Here is a 19,341-nt window from a genome sequence, read left to right as displayed (position 1 = left end):
ACGTGGCATAAAGCATCACTGGGAAGAACTGGTGAAGGAAAGCCTGGCTCCAGCTGTGGCTGCTTGCTCTCGCAGCCCTGACTGACTGTGGGCAGCAGCTGTAGCTCATGCCCTTTTGCCTCCTCCTTGCAATAGGATTATTTGATCCCACAGTGTTCCCCTGGCTAAGGAAAAAGGTTGTTGGGGGAGATGTCCTAAACTCCTTTGTCTTAATTCCTTAGTTTTTACTTTTTACCCTCTACTCAACTTCAGTGTTTGAGATGAGCCCCTACACGAGCTGATTCCAGAGGTGGCTTCTGTGGGATTTGGAAGCCATTTCCTCTACTCTTCTTTGTATTTTTTGAAGGAAATGAAATTATTGTAATTATTTTGTGATGAACATTGAATGTAATGATATCAAATAATCAGGATATCTGTGGTCAGCAATTCAGCCCCTTAACTAGTTTTTTTTAGCTTTAAATCTGTATCAGAGTGCAAAGCATCCTTTCAGCATCCTGTAGCCAACACAAATGTAAAAAGCATTTGCACTTTGGAAAGAAGCACCTCAGCAGTGCTGCAGGTTCCCATGCATTTCTCTGTCCTAAGTTTAGCAACACATTTAGCCTTCCCTCCAAGGCTGTTCCCTGGATCCTGCTTCATGCCCTGCCTACATGAGCCTTGCAACTCCAGAAGAGAACGGTGGTGCATCTCACTGGCAGAAACTGCATCTGGAGATCCTAAAACTTCCTCTTTTTTCGAGATAAACTATTTCCATTTCAAACACTGCCCTCAACAAACTCTTCTTTCCTTGTCAATCAGTGCTTTTCAAGAACAGTGTGTTACTTTATGATGCTTACCAGTCCTATGGCTTTGATTGCTCCTAAGGCACAGCTGCACCATGCTGCACACCTCCTGGTGCACACCTCCCGAGGCAGGGGTGAACCAGCTGGCTCCTAAGCTGGAGTCTGGACTTGGGCTGTGTAGAGCAGAGAGTGAAGGACTGGCTTATTCTGTTCAGCTGCATACAAAGGGGCCCTGGTGTGCGAACAGGGTTTGTGAGCTTTCTGTTCTGAAAGGAAGGAAAGCGATGAAAGGAGCAGGAAGTTGTACATAGCTCTGACTGCAGAGTTCAGTGCTGAACAAGGGTGGTTGGGGAGGGATAATGCTGTTTGAAGACAATAATGTGAAGTATGGGGCCTCAAATGTAGCCAAGTAAGTTTCTTGTGCTACAGAGATCTGGCTGGTGGCGTTTTAATGAGAGATGGGAAAGCAAAGTGGGGAGAAAAGGTCTTAACAGTGCCATAAAGGCAGGAAGAAGAATGTGGATGAAGAAAAGAGTAGATAAAGAAGTAGGAGTATTTTGTGGCAGGGAGTGATGGGAGGGAGCCTGGTGCTGTAGCTTCTGGAGGGACCAGAAATCATTAGCAGTAGGAAACCAAAGCAAGACTTGAAGAAAGGAAAAGGAGCTCTTACAATGTTTATCTCAGGAGGGTCAAGCTGCTATCATCTGTCATCAGGAGGAAGAGCTCTCTAGAGGTGAATGGCACAGGCAAGACTTATAAAACATTCATTCTGGCTGCTCCTAGGGAAATCTGGCAAAGCATCTGCTCCTTGACTGTTTGACTTAGATACTCCTTTTTCCAAAACCACTGATCCCCAAGTCTACAATACCAATTGATCTGTTTTCTTCATTCTGTAAATTAGAATAGTGTTTGATTAATTGTTGGTATAAGCCATATCTGGGCCAGACAGGAGGAAGCCTTATCTTTTTATACAAAGTCCAAATGGTTTCCGGAATGGGAGATGTACCCTGAATTATGAAGTGATGATTGGAAACAGATGTGGGGAAGGATTTTGCAAAGTCTGGATATTTTTGGGGAGTATTTATTGACATTGCATAAAGAGGCAAGAAGGTTTGTTGATTCTGTTTTGTGGGAGGGGTTTAATGGATGTATGCATAAAGGACCTTTTTAGTGAACACTATGTTATTTTATATAAATTCACCATGCTTGAATGTTACTCAAGTTTCAAATGTACTGCAGACAAGATCTGGCTTGCTCAGTTTTGTCTGTTGTTCCATAATTCAGACAAATATATGTAATTGCTGTCGTGATGAATACTGTGTTAGCCTGAAATGGGTTAATTTTAACAGGGCAAGTTAATGAAGTATATGTGGAGTTATTTTCTGTTGCTCAGTGAGTGAGGATGAAGGACAGTCTGACAGTGCAAAATAAGTCCGCAATGCAATAATTTCTGTGTATAATATGTCTGCCTGTTATAAAATGATATTTTCAGAACAGCTAAGGTCGGGATTGGTTGCAGTTATGAACCATAGCCTTAGAGAGTTACATACCTCCAGTAGAGGAATAACACCAAGCCCATTAACTTGAACAGAGTTCTGCAGAGGGATGGAAGAGACAGGAATTGAAGGTGAAAGTTTTTGGCGTGCAGTCAAAGTGGAGCAGTCAGAAGAAACAATAAGAGCAGCGATCCTGAAGAAGGGTGGGATGAAGCTGTTTCTCAGAGGAGGCTGACACCAGAAGTCTGGGAACTGGATTAAATGGTCTGAGATATTTGCAAAAGGATGACAAGACTCCCAGCAAAGCAGAGACGCACTTGGGCAGCCTGTCTAATGTCCCAGTGAATTTTTTAGGGAAAATGCAGAGGAAAGCAATTTGTTAGACATCTTGACTCTATAAAGGCTGTTTCTCTGAGTTACATATTATTTCTTCAGCTTAGAAACTCAGAACTGAAAACGCAGCACATATGAATCTCTTGCCTTTATCCTTTTTATGGAACATTCAGATACTGATGAGCGTATTCCTGATGTCAGTTTGCAGTGCTGCGTTACATGTAGTTACGATACCATATAGGACTCTCTTGCTAAGCTACGCAAGTACAAAATCTACATCCTAACAGAGTTTACATTTTATTTCACTTTGAGACCCAGAAATTGTACTTTGCTGTACTCTCCTTGTCTAGAGCAAAGTGATTTGGTTTGTCAACCTGAGCTTTTTGAGGGTGACCCTCTTCTCCTCTGGAGGCAGTGGCTGTCTGTGGCCCCCATACTTTGCTGGCTAGTTAAGAGAGGCAGGGCAGGAGCAGCACACAGCACAGGTTTGGGTCAATCAAAGAGCAGGAATTTAGAAATAGGAAGGCTGTGCATGATAAGACTGGACCTTACTGATTTGGAAGTTGTTTGGGTCTTTTTTGCATCACTTACCGTGTCACTTTCCACAGCACACAGCTTTGAAGAAAGTAAGAGAAAATCTGTCACAAATAGAAGAAGAACTTGCTCCCTCAGACACAAGCATCGATAAGAAAACCAGATGTTTGAGAGCATTGGGAACAACATAATGATCTGTCTGAAAGTCCTCACAAAGCTGAGCTAGAACACGTCCCTCCCAATGCTTTTTTATTGGACTGTTCACAGCATGTTTCTTCACATATTTCTGCAGCAGCAAAAGAGAAAACAATTTTTATTTTTAGCTATTTATTTATTTTTACATAAATAAGATCTGCTAATGGCAAAAATCACACCAGTAGTTCTTCTCACTGAGTCTCATACTAACAACAACTGGAGGTTAAATTACTGAGCAGTCTGATGCTATTGGAATAATGTTGATGGTCTCTGATGCACTCCAGCATCCAGGAAATGGAGTTGTTTTGAGAAGCATGTTCCTGAATGTGGATATTGCATGCAATACAAGAAGCAAGATGCTAGGAAAATACACTTCCTGTCTTTGCAGCATGGGTGTTCCCTTCCACTGTTGAGGGTCTCTGGCTTTCAGATGTCCCACTCTGTGTATTCACTTCTGAGATTTCTATCCAAAGTCTGATTTTTCCTTTTTTTTTCCCTTACGTCCTTGACAAAACAAGCTCTCCAGGTGAAACCTGCCATTGCTAATTTCACCATAGTTTGCACAGCCTTTTGGTTTTTTTGAAACCTCAGCCTTGGCCCTGTGATCAACAAGAACAGCGATCACAGTGGTGAAGGTTCAGCTATGCCAAAAGCTTCCTGGTGCACATACAATGGGAAGTTGTTCAGCAATACATAAATAATCCTTGCTAGCCATACTGCTACAGGAGTTCACCTCTCCTCCCCCTTTAACCAGGGCTGCCAGTTTCTTGATGTGCACTCCCAAAAACCACAGCAAGGTGCCAGAGGAAAGAACAGACTTTGCTTTCCAATTCGTTCACTTCTTGTGATGACTGCATTTGCAAGATGTGGAGCAGAACTTAATTAAAACTGTGGCTGTGTGATTTGCAAATGACAGCTCAGGGAAGCCTGTGAGAGCTGCTAACTCCAGGATCTCTGGCCTGTGTTAATGTCTTAGCAAAATCTGTTGTGATTTTTCAGCTCTGTTTTAGTGCAGTCTGAAATCTCATGTAGATCTTTGCTTGTGTTATTTATAAATATGTATTATATGTAAATTGGTATTGTGAGTGACTGCCATCCTTGACTTAAGACACTTGTTAGAAGCCTGTTAAATTGTGGTTTTGGTAGTTTTTTTGCTCTTTCAAAGGAAGAATGCACCCTCACAAAGTGCCAGCACTTTGTCTCTTCAAGGGGGATCTGGGAAGAATTCTGGTTGTTTGTGCTTGTTCCGTAGCATTTAGTCTGTGCATCTGCATTGGGTGGGAAGGACCAGAGGGGAGGTGGTGGAGATGTACTGGACACCGAGGTGCTGGAGCAGGTCCAAAGAAGGGCAACAAGTCTTGTCAAGAGCTTGGAGATATGTCTTATGAGGAGCAACTGAAGGAACTGGGGCTGTTTACTCTGAGAAAGAGGAGGCTGAGGGGAGACCTTATTTCTCTCTTTAAATACCTGAAAGGTGATTGCAGCTTGAGCGGGGCTGGTCTCTTCTCACTGGTGAAGATGACAGGACAAGGGGAAATTGCCTCAAGTTGCACCAGGGGAGGTTTCAGTTGGATGTCAGGAAAAATTTATTTACATAAAGGGTTGTTAAGCACTGGAATAGGCTTCCCAGGAAGGCGGTTGAGTCACCATCCCTGGATGTGTTTAAAAACTGTTTGGATGTGGTGCTCGGGGACAAGATTTATGGAGGGTTGTTAGTTAGGGTAGTATGGTTAGGTCATGGTTGGACTTCATGATTTTTAAGGTCTTTTCCACCCTGAGCAATTCTATGAGTGTATGATTCTAAGTCCTGAAGAAAATTCAAAAATAGACCAGAGACATAAAATCACAAAATCATAAAACCACAGAATGGCTCAAGGTGGAGGGACCTCAGAACCCACCAAGCCCTAACCCCTGCCATGTGCAGGGCTGCCATCCACCAGCTCAGGCTGCCCAGGGCCCCATCCAACCTGGTCTTGAGTGCTTCCAGTGACGGAGCACCACAGCTTCTCTGGGCAGCTGTGCCAGTGCCTCGCCACTGAAAGAGAAAATATTTCCACTTAATATCTAGCCTAAATATCCCCTCTTTTAGTTTAAAGCCATTTCCCCTTGTCCCATCACTATCAGACCATGTAAAAAGTCGTTGCCCTCCTGCTTATAAGCTCCCTTCAAGTACTGGAAGGCCACAATGAGGTCTCCCCAGAGCTTTCTCTTCTCCAGGCTGAACAAGTCTAACTCTCTCAGTCTGTCTTCACAGGAGAGGTGCTCCGGCCCTCTGAGCACCTTTTTGGCCCTCCTTTGGACCTGCTTGAGCAGCTCCACACCCCTCCTGTACTGGGGGCTCCAGGCCTGGATGCAGTACTCCAGATGGAGCCTCATGAGGGCAGAGCAGATTGGAACAATCCCCCCCGCCGCCCAGCTGCAGCCTCTCTGCTGATGCAGCCCAGGATGCAGTTGGGCCTTCCAAACTGCAATCACACACTGCAGACTCACACCAAGCTTCTTGCCCAGACAAGTTTGAAGCTGTAAGCAAAGAAACCTGTCCTCTATCACTATTCCTGTTGCACCCAGGAGAATGGGGCTTTCTGGCTAACAAAGCACATTGGAGAAATAGCTGCAGGCTACACAAAGAGGAGCTGGAGGAAAGCCTGCAGCCAGTGTCGAAACTGTGCGATGTGTGCTGCCATGAAGGCGCCCCACACACACAGACTGCAGGCACAGACACTGCGAAGCCTGAACCTTAACGTGAGACGGGAGGTTATTCCTGCGAATGAAAGTCGGGAATCTCATTAGCGGAGGCGCTGAGCGAACTGCCACTTACACAGGGACCCCGGACTCGGACTCCGACACCGACACCTACACAACAACCCCCAGCCTGCGCCCGCTCCCAAGGGCCACACAGGGCGGGGCCTCTATCACTCCTCGCCCCGCCTCTCTTCCCCCTTGCCGCGGGGCCGGCCCTGGCCCCACCTCGCCCGCCCGCGCGCGCGGGGAAGAGGGCGGGGCGAGCGCGCTCCCGCGCAGACGCGGACGGCGGGGCGCGCGCAGGTGGCGGGCGGCCCCGCTGCGCTCGCCGCCGCCGCCGCCGGCCGGCCTCCGCCGGGGCTCGCGCGTCGCCGCCGGCGGGGGAGCGAGCGCGAGGCGGGCAGGGCGCGGGGCCGCGAGTTCGGGGCCGGCCCCCGCCCGAAGGGCCGCAGCGGTTACGCGGCCCGCCCGGGAGCGGGGAGGGAGAGCGTCCGGACCCCTGCCGGCAGCGGATGCGCCCGGGAGGCGCCGCCGAGCCCGCCCAGCCCTTTCTGCCCGCGGGGAAGCGCGGGGCGCCGCGATGCCTTGACGCCGTGCCATGGCGGGGATGACACGCTTCGCGGTGCGGTGGCGGCCGGCGCTGCCCGCCCTGCTGCCGCTGTTGCTCGCCGTGCCGGCGCTGCGGGGCTCTCCCGCTTCAGGTAAGGAACAAAGGCGGCCGGCAGGTGTGCGGGGCCCTGAACGGCCTCCCCGCGCCGCGCCGCTAACAATGCCCGCTGCGTACCGCGGGGGCGCGTCGCGCGGCCCGGCCCCGCTGCGCCGTGCACGACACGCGGGAGGGGGTCCCGCCGCCAGGGTACGGCTGAGGCTGCGGCGCCGCTTCGCCCCGAGTCCCGCGGGCCGGGAACGGCCGCTGCGTGCGGGAGGCGCGCGGGGCTGCCCGGGGCTGCCCGGGTGAGCGGCACCACTCGCTCTCCTTTCTTCTGTTCTTTCCCCCGTTTTCTCTGGTGACGGCGGAATTGCCTGTGGTGGAGTAGGCAGCTTCATCGCTGAGGTGTCTCCTTTGGTTCCGCTCCCGCAGCGTGGTGCTTCGTTCTGAACGCCGGGTTTTGTGAAAGCGGCAGCCAACTCTTTGTGTGTAAAGGCAGTTTTGTCGCGATTGTGGGCTTTCTGTTTGGCGTATGCCGGGTAGAAAGTAATACAATTCTGACAACATCAAAATAGCGTTAAGAACCCTGCACGTAGCAGGGGGTTGAAAGTAGATGATCATTATGGTGCTTTTCAACCTAGGCCATTCTATGATTCTGTGATTCTATGAACTATTTCAGGACAGCAGTACCGAGTGTGCCTGGTTCTGTGATGCTGATGGCTACTCCGAGCAGGGACACACATGCAGAGCCTGGTGGCTTCTAGTGAGCTTCAGAGATTCCTTTCTCTATGTGAAGATTCTGTGCTTCAGAAAAGGAGGTGTCAAAATCGGGGATTCATGTGGTTTGTTTCTGCTCCTTCGAGGTTAACACAAGAGCTGGCTTTCTTTTTTCCTACAGTTTCACAGTAAATCGGTGAAGGCTTTTGCTGAATTGTTTGCCTGTCACTCAGTAGTGCTTAAACACAAGTTGTGGAGGCTTTCTGTGAGCTTGCAGAAAGTGCTGCTTCCTTGTGTAACAGCAGCAATGTGATGTAACCCAGCAGGGCTCTGGCAGGGCAGCGGTGTCCCGCCTGGTGCAGGGCACAGCCTCGCACTGCATCACTTTTGCCTGGTCCTTTCCCACTGGACATGTGAGCCATGTATTGTGAGCTGTAGCATGTTGATGTGTCTGAGCCAACTTGCAGTTCACAGGATGCTTGTCTGAGATGTGTTAGGAATGGTCCATTGATTGCAAAGATGGGAAGACCACAGGTAGCAGCGGACAAGCATATTTCTTTCTTGTCTTGGTTAAGCTGAAATGTTTCATAAATCACACTCTCACCATGCTTTTTGTCTGTGTGGGGCCCATCATCTTTACAAAATTAAGGCAACCGTTACCCTACTTGCTTCTTTAGCCTCAGAATGTTGTGGTGATGTAATGGTGTTATGAACCAAAGAGGAGATGTGTGCTGGTCTTCTGCAGTGCTCACCTCATTGGCGAGCAGATTACAGGACCGTCCCTGAGTCCTAGGCACAGCTTATCAGTGCCGTTTGGTCTCTGCTGGTCCAGTGACAGCTGGAACACTCCAGTCCGGGGTTGTGCAGAGGAAGCATAGGGTGCAGGAGTGGCATGGCTGTTGGAGAAACCTGCTTTGAAATAGCGAAGTGAACATCAGTGCTTAAGAAAATGAAGTAATAAATCAAGTTGGGTTTAGGAGCGCTTGATCCAGCTCCCACTGAAGTCACATGTTGCTGAATCAGGGTTTTGGCTTGCACCACTCAGCAGATGCCAAGCTCCCAGTATGCAGATAGGTGTGTATTGAGCAGCTTGGCGTGTGAGCGTTGGGGCAGGCTCTGTGAGCACTGTGTTGCTGTGGTTGGGCTGTGCTGTTTCTTTCGTTTCATTGCACAGTTTCTGAGTCCAAGGATGGTTCGTCTTGTTTAGCTGCACTGTTCTCTGTGCGAGAGAGGGAAGTTGTGCATCGGGCTTTGAGAAGCCTCTGTGCATCTCCTCAGAGACCTGTAGACCAAAGGCAAGTTGTGAATGTCAGAGAACTATAGAATAACCTGAGTTGGAAGGGACACACAAAGACCACTGTGTCCCAACCCTGCCCCTACACAGGACCACCCAAAAAACAAACCCTATCTATCTCTGAAAGCATTGCACCTTGATTTCTTCCATTGCTGTGCTTGATGCTAGATCAGGTGGGGAGCAGGGTGCAGTGCGGTGTGGGACAGTTTCAGGACATTCTTTGTTCAGTGTAACTACACAGATGTTACAGACACTTGGCTTGGCACCATGTCTCCAGTAGCCAGGTGAGCTCATCCAGTTCACTTCAGTTCCTCCTCACAGAAGGTTCCCTTTAAGCCAGTGCTGTGCTTGCTTTATTTATGGCAACCTTGTGCTCGCAAGCTCTGCTCGTAGCTTTGCCAGGGGAAACGTGTTTTTTGTTTGCATGCCCTTCCAAGAAGTTGGAGTTCTAAACAAGCTGGTGCTGCTTTCTCCTCAGTCATGACTATCTTGTGAGTGCCACTTGTTTCTGTGCAGCAGGATCTCAGGTTCTTCTGGCAGGCCCAGGACTTGTGTGCCGGTGACAGGGGAGGCCTCCACAGTGCTGGCCTTCCTGCTGTGAGAGAATTTGGGCACTGGAGCATTGCTCCTTGCTGCAGAGATTTTCCAAGAGGAAAGCTGAGAACAAACTCAATGGTTTCAATTGAAATCTTATGAATTATGCATTTTGCTATGGGCTGAAGATTTTTTATTTTTTTATTTTTTTCCCAAAATGTCAGTTGAAAGAGTTCGGCAACTTCTGATGCTGAGGCAAGAGGGAAACAATAGTTTTTGCTTTGAGTTCTGCCAGCTTCTTTTCTGAATGACTGTAATACCCTTATGCTTTAGAGCATGCAGTTAGGCTTCGGCATATTGTGACAGCTCTGAAGGGGATGTTTTCTCTGCTGCTGCTTTGAAAGTGACTTTTTTTTAATGGCTTGTAACAACCGAATTTAGGCACGCATGGCTGTGACAGAGATGATGCATTTTCTGTGTCTGATAAAACTGAAATGTATCCAGTTCTCATGGATCTGTTTCCTAATACTGACCAGGGTGTGTGTGCCACCTGTTTTCATCCCAGCCCAAAGTGGTATGTGAGACCTGACTTCCCTGTGAAAGTGTAGAGGGGCTGAGCCAAACTTCAGGGCTAAGAACTGTACCTGCCTGCCTCTGCATGTCTGTGCAATGTAATGGAGTACTTTCCTTTCCTTGAGGAGGTTGGAGATCTGCCTCATGGTGCAGAGTTGTGTGGTGGTATGCACTGCTTTAGGCCCAAAGGGAAAAGGAGAGATGGCTGTTAAAAGGAGCTGACATGGGATTTGTGTTAGTTAAGCAGTGGCAGTAAGAGAAAGATCTGCAGGTCTTCTCTGGTTACTGTTCAGGTTGGATATTAGGAAATATTTCTTCTCAGCAAGAGTGGCGCTGCAGTGGCACAGGCTGGTGCAGCCTGGTGCAGTCACCGTCCTGGAGGTGTTCCAGAGCCATGTGGATGTGGCAGTGAGGGATGTAGGCAGTGGGCATGGTGGGGATGGGATGGTGGTCGGACTGGATGATCTTAGAAGTCTTTTCCAAACTTAATGATGCTGCGGTTATGATTCTTTTGGTGGAGAGGTAGGAGACTGCAACTGGCAGATGGAGAACACTATGAGGCAAGAGATGAAGGTAGGGCTGGGAAATACATCTGTGGGTGTGGGAAACAGAAATAAATCCTAGAAGAAATGATCAGTGTGACCTAGAAATGGGGTTGTCAGACCGGGAGAGGTAAATGGACTTGGTTTAAAAAAGAAAACAACAACAAAACCACTTCAGAATAGGCGGAGTCAGAAGTAGTCAAGATGCAGCGTTGGGACAGTGCTGGAAGAGATACAGCTGAAGGCATCAGTCTTGAAATTAAGATATAGAGGTGTGTATACCAGCTGCTCTAGGATGCTTTCTCCAGAATTTGGCAGAAAACCTGTAATTTTGGAGTGTTGTAACTTTCTTATTCTCATTCAAGAGTGTGATCATCTGTTCCTTCAATCTTTGTGAAAGGATGTCTTTCAGCCCTCTCTCAGAAAGGAGTTTCAGAGTTTTTTTTTTTTTTTAAAAACTGGAGAACTTCTTACTTGGAGAGGTAGCAGCATATAAAGACAGTGAAGGCAAAATTCAATGTTGGAAAAAAACTCTGCAGTTTTAAATTTCTCCTGTGCCCATAAGTTGTGGTACAGCTATAATTGTATGATCACAAAGTGTATATCCACGTACAGAATCATAGAATCACAGAATATCTTAGGTTGGAAGGGTCTTTAAAGGTCATCTAGTTCCAGTCTGCTTGTTGCCACCCAGCAGATCAGGCTGTCCAGAGCCCCATCCAAACTGGCCTTGAATGCCTCCAGGGATGGGACATCCACAGCTTTCTTGGGCAACTAATGTGATGATGTGTGTATCTGCATAAACAATGTGTATAGCAATATACACACCTGTAAATATTTATGCGTGTGTATACCCATGTGCCCACAGGACCATATCCAGCATACAAAACTGATAACTGCTGAAAGGATGGGAGGGGAGTAGCAAATGGAGAAGTTATCTATGGGACTCCTGCTGTTCTTGTGGCAGATGTTTGAAGGTGTGAAATAAGTGAGGTGAAGGCAACTGGGAAGTTGTTTGTAGTCTCTCATTTAAAAAAAATAAAAATAAAGGTTTCACTATTAATGTAGTTAAATGCTGTCCTAGATAATTGACCTGTGTTGTTGTTGCAGAGTTCCAATGTGACGTGAGTGAGTGGTTTAAAGCAAGCTTCCCACAGGTGGTCACTAGCTGTGTGTTCTTCGTGTACTGGATACCTATGGGATCTGTGTTGCAGAAATGCTGAGTGCCTGCAACTGTAATAGGAGCCAAGAGGACTCTGTTCTTGAATAGATGTTGAGCGTGTGATTTTAAATATTTATTAATCTTTCAAGTCAGGCAGTCAGAATTTGACCTTGCTTCATAGTTTTACCATTTGTAATGTGCAATTTCTTAGGTGTATTTTGAAAATCAGACAAGAAATGACTAAGAAATATACACATGCGATAACAGTGAGCACAAAAGAAAAGTTCGTCAGGAAGCCAAAGACTTTTGTCTTTGAAACAATAAAGATCCAGTGGACGATAAACCAGCCTAACCTAGCTGCAGTTCTCAGAGAAGTATTTTAAGAAATGCTGTTTGTAAGCAAAAATGAAGTAGCAGGTAGTGGTGTTTATTGCCATTTACTGTATTGAAACTTTTTTTAGCATAAGTTAACTATTACAGATTGGAAGCAGTATGCTGTTTCATAGTGAAAGTAGGATTTTGTTTCATTTTAAATCAGATCTTCTCAAAAAGAACTGATGGTTGCTCATTTTAGCAATTCCAGCTTGCATTCCCTGCCTGCATTTTTGTCCTCTTTTCCCCCTGACTTTTATGAATTCCCTGTGTATGATTTTGAATGGATTTTAAGCCATCTGGTCAAGACAGTGTAACTGGTCTTGTGGTTTGAGAAAGAGGTGAGAGGCCAAAATTGGCATTAATCATTATCAGCAAGGAAGGAGTGGGAATTCTGGCAACACAGTCAAAGAAGAGCCTGAAAATCCAGATGCTTTTCAGTAAGGAGAGCGCATAACAGTATCCCTCTGAAGGGGCTCCAGTCCTGCACAGTGGTAGGATGACAAGCAGGCTCTGCAGCAGGTCTTTATGAGTAGAGGGATAGAAGGTGATTCAGCAGCATGACTTGTGCTAGAGCCCATGAGCATGTGGGCTGTGGGCTTCAGCATGCTTTCCTTGGTGTTGAGAGAAACTCTTGGGATCTCCCCAGAGGCAGGAGAGCCCTCACTGGGATGCTGAGAGTGGTGTGCAGTGCTTGGCTGCCTGCTCTGGTTTGGGGCCGTAACATAATCCATCACTGGAATTACAGGAGCAGATGAAATAATGAACTAACAGGAGGGCATTGCACCAGTGATTCCACGGTGGTGTAGAACGATGGATTAGGTGATCTCCTGAAGAATTTTGCAGCCCTCTTTGTGAGGCTCTCAAATAATGTTATGTGCAGATGTGCAGCATAGGGCCAATATCTGTGCATTACTGAAAACCATCTTGTGCGCTGTTTGCATGAGGAAACCATCTGTGATCATGTGCTTAAATACTGCACCATTAAGTTTATGCAGAGAAAAGCTAAACTGAGATTTGATGGGCAGCCTTAGTAATGACGCCTCCAAACTTCTGAATGATTAATTTTACGTTTAGAGTTTTCTAATGTTTCCTTTTTGTACCTGCAAGCAAAGAATGTTATGCAGCCTTTGCTACAGTGACTGTTCCTTTCCTACTGAGCATTTTCATACAAACAAGAAAATCCAACTGATATCACTTTGTATGTGAGAAAGATCTGCTTCTGTTTGTTCCCCTCTTACAGCCGAGTTACTTTTCAAATAGAAGTGAGGTGGTTGTATCAGCTATATAGGTTCCAACTAGGCGACTTTTCTGGTGTATGTCTCTATTTAAAACTGGAGCTAGAGCTTATGGTGAATTGGGACTAACTTGTGTGATATATTGGGACAGACATTGCATGTCACAGAACCAGATCCCAATCTAGACCAGGGGTCTTGTTTGAAAATGTTTTCAATTAAAAGCTGACAATGACCTTACTTCCTGTCCTTAAGCTGAAAGATGAAACAGATTTGGGCTTCCAGCCATTGAGGTTTAATTTTTTTAAAGACATAATTTATTCCATGCACTCTTTCCTGAGTGCATGTGCTTTTTATAGTCACTTGGTGGGGAAAAAATGTGTTAGAATCAATACAATAGTCAAGTTTTTGTCATGAAATGTACTAGCCCTGGATAAAACAAGCAAGGAAGTTTAAAGAAAATAAATCCCATTCGTCTTTTTACCACGTTCTGTGAGTGGATACTTTGCTGCTTCTACTACAACAAGGTTCTAAGGGCTATAAAAATTGTCGGAAGGATCAGGATGGCTGAGGAATGCAGGGTGAATGTAAATCCATTTTGCTTCTTTCTCAATTGACTGCATTCCCAATAGACGGTGTAGCTTGAAAGTATAATCTTCTTAAAATCCTGGGAGCATTAGAAACTAACTTAGAAACAAAGCTGAACGCAGTTTCTGTCCTGGAGTATTAATTCCTTTGATTCTTTGGTATTTACTGCTCCTGTTTACTGTATGCAAAGTTTAGTTATTCAGGTCAGGAGAAGATAGCTCTTGAAATCATACTGCTAACAAGATTGTTTCATATTTATGAAAACAACATAGTTGTTTTTATGTTTATGAATGAGCCAAAAACATCATCCAAACTTGCTGCTAATGTTTGAGACAGCACTGGCAGTTCAGAGTGGCTGCGTTATTTTACATTCGGAAATGAAATGCACTTCTGAAGAACAAAATGCAGTCTTAAGTTGTATCATGTGCTCATTGCGAACATCAGTGTCATTTAGGTAAGAAGCTTAAGAAATGTTCTGCGTGACTTTTTGTTATTCCTAAGTAGCGTGAAACTCAGAGCTAATGTCTAAATCTTGTGCTCTTGGCATTAAATAATTAAATTACATAACATGTAACTTGACATTAAATAACTTTTGCAAAATTTTTTGAAACCAGAAAAATGTACTTCGTCCAAATGGAGGCACATGAGTGAATGTGCTTTATGAAGACACTTTGATTTGAGTGAATAGTTCCTGCTCCTACTTGCATTTGTCATAGACCAGAAGTCACGTTGCTAATGAACAAGTGGACTTGGTTTCACAAAGTCTTATTTTGAGGTTCTCTATTTTTAGCATTGAGAGAGTGAGAACAAATGAGAATTTTGCTAGTAGATGAAAGATATGGATTAGTTAAATGGGTAGTGATTGGAATTCTTCAGCGTGTTTAAGATCAATCCTTGTGGATTGAATTATTTGGAGGGGGACAAGTGAAAAGCACAAGTGCGTGTTAAATATAGTTTGTCTGAAGTAGTCAAAGCAACGACCCAGAGCAGCAGGTGTTTATGTAGCATGTACAAGTAAGCTCAGGAATGTGGGACTGATTTCTGCTTATACCTATGGTAGTGCTTGCACATGGGTGGGTTTTTTTGTTTGGTAGTATTTGTGTTTTGTTTGTTTAATTGTTGTTCTTGGGAGATACATCATGAAGTGATCTGATACCAGTGTAATTCTGCAGTGTCTACAACAGTGTGTTTCTGATGTAGAGGAGCGTGAACTTAGTCTGTCAGAGGGAGAGAATCATAGAATATCCTGAGCAGGAAGGGAGCCATAAGGAACACCAAGTCCGACACCTGACACCACACAGGGCTACCCGTAAATCAGACCCTATGTCTGAAAGCATTGTCCAAACACCTTTTGAACACCAGTAGTTGGAGCCAAGCCTGCGCCCTCTGGTGCAGACCCTGTCCCTGACCCCCAGCTGCCCTCCCCTGACAGCTCCATGCCGTTCCCTCGGCCCTGTCGCTGTCACACAGAGCAGAGCTCAGCGCTGCCCTCCGCTCCCTGTGAGGAGTTGCAGTCGCCATCAGGCCTCCCCTCAGCTCCTCTGCTCTGGGCTGAGCAAACCCTGAGCTGCTCTTCGCACACCTTGCCCTACAGACCCTTCTTCATCTTTGTAGCCCTCCTTTGGACACTATTGAACAGTTCTGTGTTCGTCTCATGCTGTGGTGCCCAAACCTGCACCCAGTGCTCAGAGTGAGGCTGCAGTGTAATAAAAGTTGAATGGTGATCTATGGGATACTGATAGTATGGGGAACCAAATGGGCAAAGCTCTGTTTAGATATCTGTAGTAGTCGACTGCGACAGATATCTTTATAACCTGTGGCAGTATACTTTGGTATAATTCTTATCTAGGTGTTCTGTAAGACTGAGAATTTGTAGGTGTTTCCCGAGTTGCTGCAGTAGAGCAATTCTAGACACTAGAAAACTGGCATCACTGCATCCTTTCCAAATTTTGGGATTGGATTAATCGATGCTTCAAATATGTTGAAGGTAAAGCTGTTAAATTGAGGATAGAATTTCACGCTGTGTTTGTAGGTCTAATGAGGATTTAAACTGCAGCTCTGCCGTCTCTGAGGGCTGCTCCGAAAATAATGCCTCCTGTTTTTGTACATTGGCCCACAATGTCAGAGTCAGCTGTTGGTGGTATGGTAGTAGATTCTCAACCCTCCCCAGTATTCTGTCATGTTTTGCTGTCATGTTACAGATGGCAGCAGAGAGGCACCCTGACTCAATGGCATCCGGTATGGAAGTATATGAAGCAAAGATGTGTCTTCTTGAGTTCCTCTGTGTGGAAAAAGTGGCAGCCATCGACATTCGTCGATGCTTGCTGAACATTTATGGAATCCGAACAGTGGCACAGTGAAGTGGTGGAGGCGCATTTCAGTCCTGGCAGCAGCAACAGTGGGTCACCTCCACTGAGCTGACATGAGTGTGATGTGCTGGCTCTTGTTCACTGCTGGTGAAAACGCGTAGTTACTGCAGGTGACTGTCAAAAAAAATAGTGTTTTGTAGCTGAGAATTTGCTCTGAGTGTTATTGGACTCTTTGTATCTGTTGTAGTTTCCATGGAAACAAACAGGAGACGTTACTTCTGGAGCAATCTACATACTTGCGTGCTTTTCAAGCAGAGACACATGACCAAAAGATTTCTCTTCATGTATGTGTTAATGTGTTTTGTTTTGTGCAATGTGGTGAACTTCAAATCCTTTTCATCCCTTTTTTTCCTCACTTTGGAAGAAAATCCTTTTATTTTTTTGCCATATATTCTGTGGTCTTTGTTATCAGTTAGTCTGTTGGAGAGAACGTCATAGGGAATGTGGGGGAGAGGGGAACCACCCTGATTCCACATTTTGTTGGTTTGTGCTATGTATTTGAAGCTTTCCAGGAGGAGAGTAGAGCTCATTAGGAATGAGCTCTGCAAGGGTGTCTATGGTTTTTGTTTTCTGGTTGGGGAAGACTTGGAAAATGAGAGAGGAGGAAGCAAGCAGTGCCGTCTCTTGCCATACGTGACTGATTTTCCCTCTCACAAAGCTGTGGTTCTGTTACACCATGCAGAGGAAAATCCAATTTAAGATGCTGCTGTTAATTCTCTCCTAGCTTGTCACTGCAGCTTTTTGGATGCCTGTAATATACCCTGTGATTTTAAACAGTGTTTCACTGGAATGTTTTTACTATGTTTTGCCCTGTAAGCAGGATATTTCCTGAACTCTGCTTGGAGCACAGTCATGCAAACAATTGTATTGGCACCTCTGGAGGCACAAACAAGCATCTGGGGATGTGAAAGAGGGGCAGGAAACTTTTAAAATCCAGCTGCCACTGGCAGAACAGCACCACAGCCCTGTTTTACTCTGAAATTAATTTATTAAGAAGCAAATGCATTAGAGCTTGTTTGCTCTTAAGTAGCTGCTACTGAGAAACCTTCATTTTAACAGCAATTCCTTTTGCATTTAAATGTGATCACTTACTGGTAGTTTTTCTATGTCTGTATTGCTGTTTGTGATGGCTTTATTTTCTGGAAGGCAAGTGGCTCTCTTTATTTTCAAGTAGTTAATTCAACTCTGAGAGTACATGGTTATTCCCTTTTCGTGTAAGAAACGTTCATGTGATTGACTCCAGCATCCAGGAGGTGGTGGGATTGCAGTCTGCGGCTTTCAGCACTAACTAGGTAGTGAATATGTTTGTTCTCTTGCCTGGTTCAACAGTACCGTGTGTGAGACAGGATTTGGAAATGCTGTTTGTCAGCACTGAAGACAAAGTATTTTGTAGCATGCACATTCATCAGCTCCAGCAGAGTTTTGCAAAGTTTTCTGAGTGCGAACTTGCTGGCTCCTGGTGCTGGCAGCTTTTCTGTTAGCAGAAGAGTTAAAGGAACAACATGAGGCCTGTTTTATTGCCTGCCAGAGCACTTGAGCCAGCAGTGGAACCGACAGGCAGTGTGGTAGCCTGTCACTGTCACAGTCTTGTCTGAGGGATACCGGGCAGAGGCAAAAATTCATTGTACAGAATAAGATCACAGAATTGCAGGGGTTGGAAGGGACTTTGAGATCATTGAGTCCAACCCCTGCCCAAGCAGGTACCCTTACAGTAGTCCCACAGGTAGGGTCCAGACAGGTCTTGAATATCTCCATAGAAAGAGACCCCACAACCTCTCTGAGCAACCTGGTCCAGTGTTATGTCACCCTGACAGAAAGAAGTTCTTCCACATGATAGTATGGAGCTTCTTATGTTGAAGTTTTAGGCCATTACTCCATGTCCTGTTGCTGTGCACTGTTGAGAAGAGCCTGGCCTCATCCGTTTGCCTCCCACCTCCCTTTAGATATTTATAAACATTAAACAGATAAGATGCAGGAGTTTTCCTGAATGTTGTGATATTGTGAAGGGTTGGGAGCAGAAAGGAACACTGAATGTTTTGGAGCTAAACACAAGTCAGCACATTTTTTACTAGGGAGCAGATGCGTGTTTTATTTTTATCTTGGTGGGCTTTCATAGCCAAATGATACTGAATTTGGTGTTTTTCCTCCATGTGTTGTCTTAATGATGGAACAGTATGTTGGACAGAGGAAGCCTTATCAGAGAGAAACTAATAAATGTGAGTCATTTGTGGCTGTATGTGTAACAGATCACTTTTGAGAGGCTGTTTTCCAGTCTCATGTAGATCTGAAAGTGTCACCCCTGTGGTTTCTTTAATTATGATTTAAATATCACATAGATATGAAACACTACAAATTCTAAAGCATCTCTGGGATGGAATATTTAAAAAAATATGAACATAACTAATCACTGTACTCAGTCATGCTTAAGGCCTTTAAATGGAGTGCCATGCACATTTGAACTTGCTAACTTTTTAATAAAAACTATAGGTTTTTTATAGGCTTCATTAGTTTTCCTTGTTAGATACGTATTTTAGATTTTAGATATTTTAGATGGACTTCATTGGTACCTTCCCTACGGCAAACACCAACATGGGTTTCTGCTGTGAGGCTGTGCAGTATTCAGAATACATGTTTTCTTCTTGCTCAGCCAGTTCATACATTCAGGTACTGATCTTTCAGGCACAGAAACATCATTTTTAATTTCATGTGTTCACGTACTGCTAGACAATCTGTAACAACATTGGTGGCAAGTTAAAACAAAATTGCAATTTGGCTTAATGAAACCAAACAATAGTGGGTATAGGAATGTTACTATGACATTTGGGACTGTTTCAGCTGAATACTCAGTGTTGCCTTTCTTAGTTTAAATAAAGAGCCTACTTCTCTAGGTGAGTGATGATGTCCTGACAACTTTTGAAAGATGGTTTATCCTCAATATAGGGGACAAACTCAACTAACATGATCGTTAGTTTATGGCATCTACAGCGGCACTTGGTAACCAGTGTCTACTTTTTAGAGGCTTAGCATTTTGGGGATGTAAGTTTTGCTCAGTTAAATGGGAAAGTTTGATTATTTCATGGTATGTACGCTTCAGTTGGTTATGAGATTAACATTCCAGGCAACTTAACTTACCTCTGAAATCCTTAAAATGACATAATCTTCTTCCTTTGTGTGTGTGTGTGTGTGTGCGCGCGCGCAGAGGTCTATAGTGAACTTAATCTATT

The 19,341-nt window shown here is 45.2% G+C and overlaps 1 protein-coding gene across 1 annotated transcript in view; it reads left to right on the top strand.

Moving 5' to 3' along the window:
• Positions 1 to 6,680: 6,680 nt before the first annotated feature.
• The window catches only part of KIAA1549, a gene marked incomplete at its 5' end in the record, with an annotated part of 133,315 nt that continues 120,654 nt past the window's right edge, over positions 6,681 to 19,341 (top strand). Inside the window, one exon of the mRNA XM_079538211.1 lies at positions 6,681 to 6,783. Within this exon, the coding sequence (XP_079394337.1) occupies positions 6,681 to 6,783 (103 nt within the window). The remainder of the gene's footprint in view (positions 6,784 to 19,341) is intronic.

The sequence above is a fragment of the Tetrao urogallus genome (assembly GCF_951394365.1).
Source record: "Tetrao urogallus genome assembly, chromosome: 1".
Classification (NCBI taxonomy): Eukaryota; Metazoa; Chordata; class Aves; order Galliformes; family Phasianidae; genus Tetrao; species Tetrao urogallus.
This window is presented reverse-complemented; position numbering and strand designations above follow the sequence as displayed.